This window comes from Pygoscelis adeliae, unplaced genomic scaffold, assembly GCF_000699105.1.
Source record: "Pygoscelis adeliae isolate BGI_AS28 unplaced genomic scaffold, ASM69910v1 Scaffold706, whole genome shotgun sequence".
In the NCBI taxonomy this organism is placed as follows: domain Eukaryota; kingdom Metazoa; phylum Chordata; class Aves; order Sphenisciformes; family Spheniscidae; genus Pygoscelis; species Pygoscelis adeliae.
Genome location: NW_008824953.1, coordinates 95,221 through 97,084, shown reverse-complemented (window position 1 = coordinate 97,084; position 1,864 = coordinate 95,221). Strand labels below are relative to the sequence as shown.

At 56.7% G+C, this 1,864-nt stretch overlaps 1 protein-coding gene across 1 annotated transcript in view; it reads left to right on the top strand.

Moving 5' to 3' along the window:
• Positions 1-677: 677 nt before the first annotated feature.
• The window catches only part of LASP1 (LIM and SH3 protein 1), a 33,782-nt gene continuing 32,595 nt past the window's right edge, over positions 678-1,864 (top strand). The window contains exon 1 of the mRNA XM_009325620.1: positions 678-840. Coding sequence (XP_009323895.1) covers positions 678-840 — 163 coding nt within the window. The remainder of the gene's footprint in view (positions 841-1,864) is intronic.

Sequence of the window (1,864 nt, the reverse complement as noted above, 5' to 3'; positions counted from 1 at the left end):
GGCGGTAGGGGTTGGGTGGCCCCCTCCCCGACGGGCGCTTTGGGGACCGGCAAAGCCCAGGCTGGCGAGGAGCCACGCGCGGAGGTTTGGGGACCAAGAGCGTGGGCAGAAAGGCAGGAGCGGGAGCTGTAATTAGTTATCTTCCAGGCCGGTGACAAACATTTGCAGGCGGCCGATTTATGCCCACGGCTCATGGCGCCCGCTGGCAGCGGCTGGGGGACAGGGGGGGGGCGGCGGCACGTCAAGGCATGAATTTTTCCGTGTTATCAGAAGGAATTGCCCTTGTCTGGGTTTTGCCTCTACGTGAATTTTTCAGCTCTAGTGACGCGGCAAACCCCAGTGTAATTTAACCGCAAAGTGAAAGAGACTTTTGCCTAGCGGCAATAAATGATTTTTTTATTTACTCGGGGATTGCCTAAATCTAATTTCAGGAGGAAAGCACAAGCGATGCCGCTTGTAATATTTCATCTACCTGGTCCTCTGGGCGCTCTGTGTCAGGCTAAGAAACTCATCCTGACAGCTTGAAAGCAAATAACGGGAAATCTATGTTTAAGATAATAATTTCAGAAAGCAAAGAAGTATCCTGTCATTTCACAGCTCTAAAATCAACCGCTAACAGTAAACGTGTGGTTCGTAGCTAACGAGAGACAAGTACTGAAGCATTGTGCGGCGTAACGATGGAAACGCATCACCACGCAGCGCTGCCCGGCACATCTCTTCGAGCGGGGTCCCAGGATATCGGCTCGCGCCCCTCGCCCGTGCGAAAGTCCCCAGGAGGAAAGCGCAGGCCGCGCTGCAGCGTCAACCCCGTCGAGGGGCTGGATGCTTCGGACACCAGACGTGAGGCAGCTGGTGAAAAGAAAAAAAGAGAAAGAAAAACCGCAGGTGGAGAGGGGCCTCGGCGGAGCGATGCCCTCGGCCGCCCCCCGGGAAGCAGCAGCAGCTTTGCTGTGTGCGGGGGTGAGGCTGGACCGGTGGTGTGCACCCAAAACGTCTGGTTGGCGGAGAGCCTCCCTCGCCCAGCAGCATCTCCTGAGCCAAGAGAGGAAAAACCACCCACAGCATCCCAAAGAGCTGGATAGGCAGAAAAGCGCCTCTTATTTTAAGCCACGATGGGCCAGGAAAGGGTGGGAGGCTGGTTCGGGGGGCTGGGAAGTGTTGGGCGAGGTGATCAGAAAGGGAAGGAGTGGGCGCCTTGGTGAGAGGATCAGATAAGCTGCTTTTAAAACGAAGGAAGCCAGTTTTAAGCCGCGTCCTGAAAAGAATAAGGGGGAAGAGAGCCGAGCGCAGCCTCGTTTGATGTGGGTGTGCTTTATTAAAGCCTGCCTGCAAATAGCGATTGCCGAGGCTTGTTCTTTTCTAACAGGCTCCGGGAAGGGGAATTAAGGTGTCGTTATCTCCTGACAGAAATTGAATTAATGTTCTTACTGAGGCTTTTGTAATGTAATAACCTGAATCGACCGGAGTCGATGCTGCCCACCTGACTTGCCACACGTCCCTGTGGAACACACGCAGGAAGAACCCGCACGAACCGGGGCCGGCGTTACCCCGCGGGGCTGGGGCCGGCCTTGCAGAGGTCGAGACGCTTCTGCTCGCGTTCGTCTCGACGCGTTTCAGTAAAATCACGCCAAAAATGTAAATCCGGTTGGGAATTGGATTCGGTGACCGCGCGCCAGGCGCAGACCCGGAGATGAGGGTGCTCCCTCTCGCCCACGCGGGTCTCTGACCTGCCCTCGTGGATCTTTAAAAAACAAGTCGTCGTTTCTCGCAGCCCTGCTTTGCGCCTCGAGGCGACCCGGCGCTGGAGCCCGCAGGGAGGGTGCCCGCCGACGCCGGCACTGCTCTCCTCGCCCTTGCACCAGCG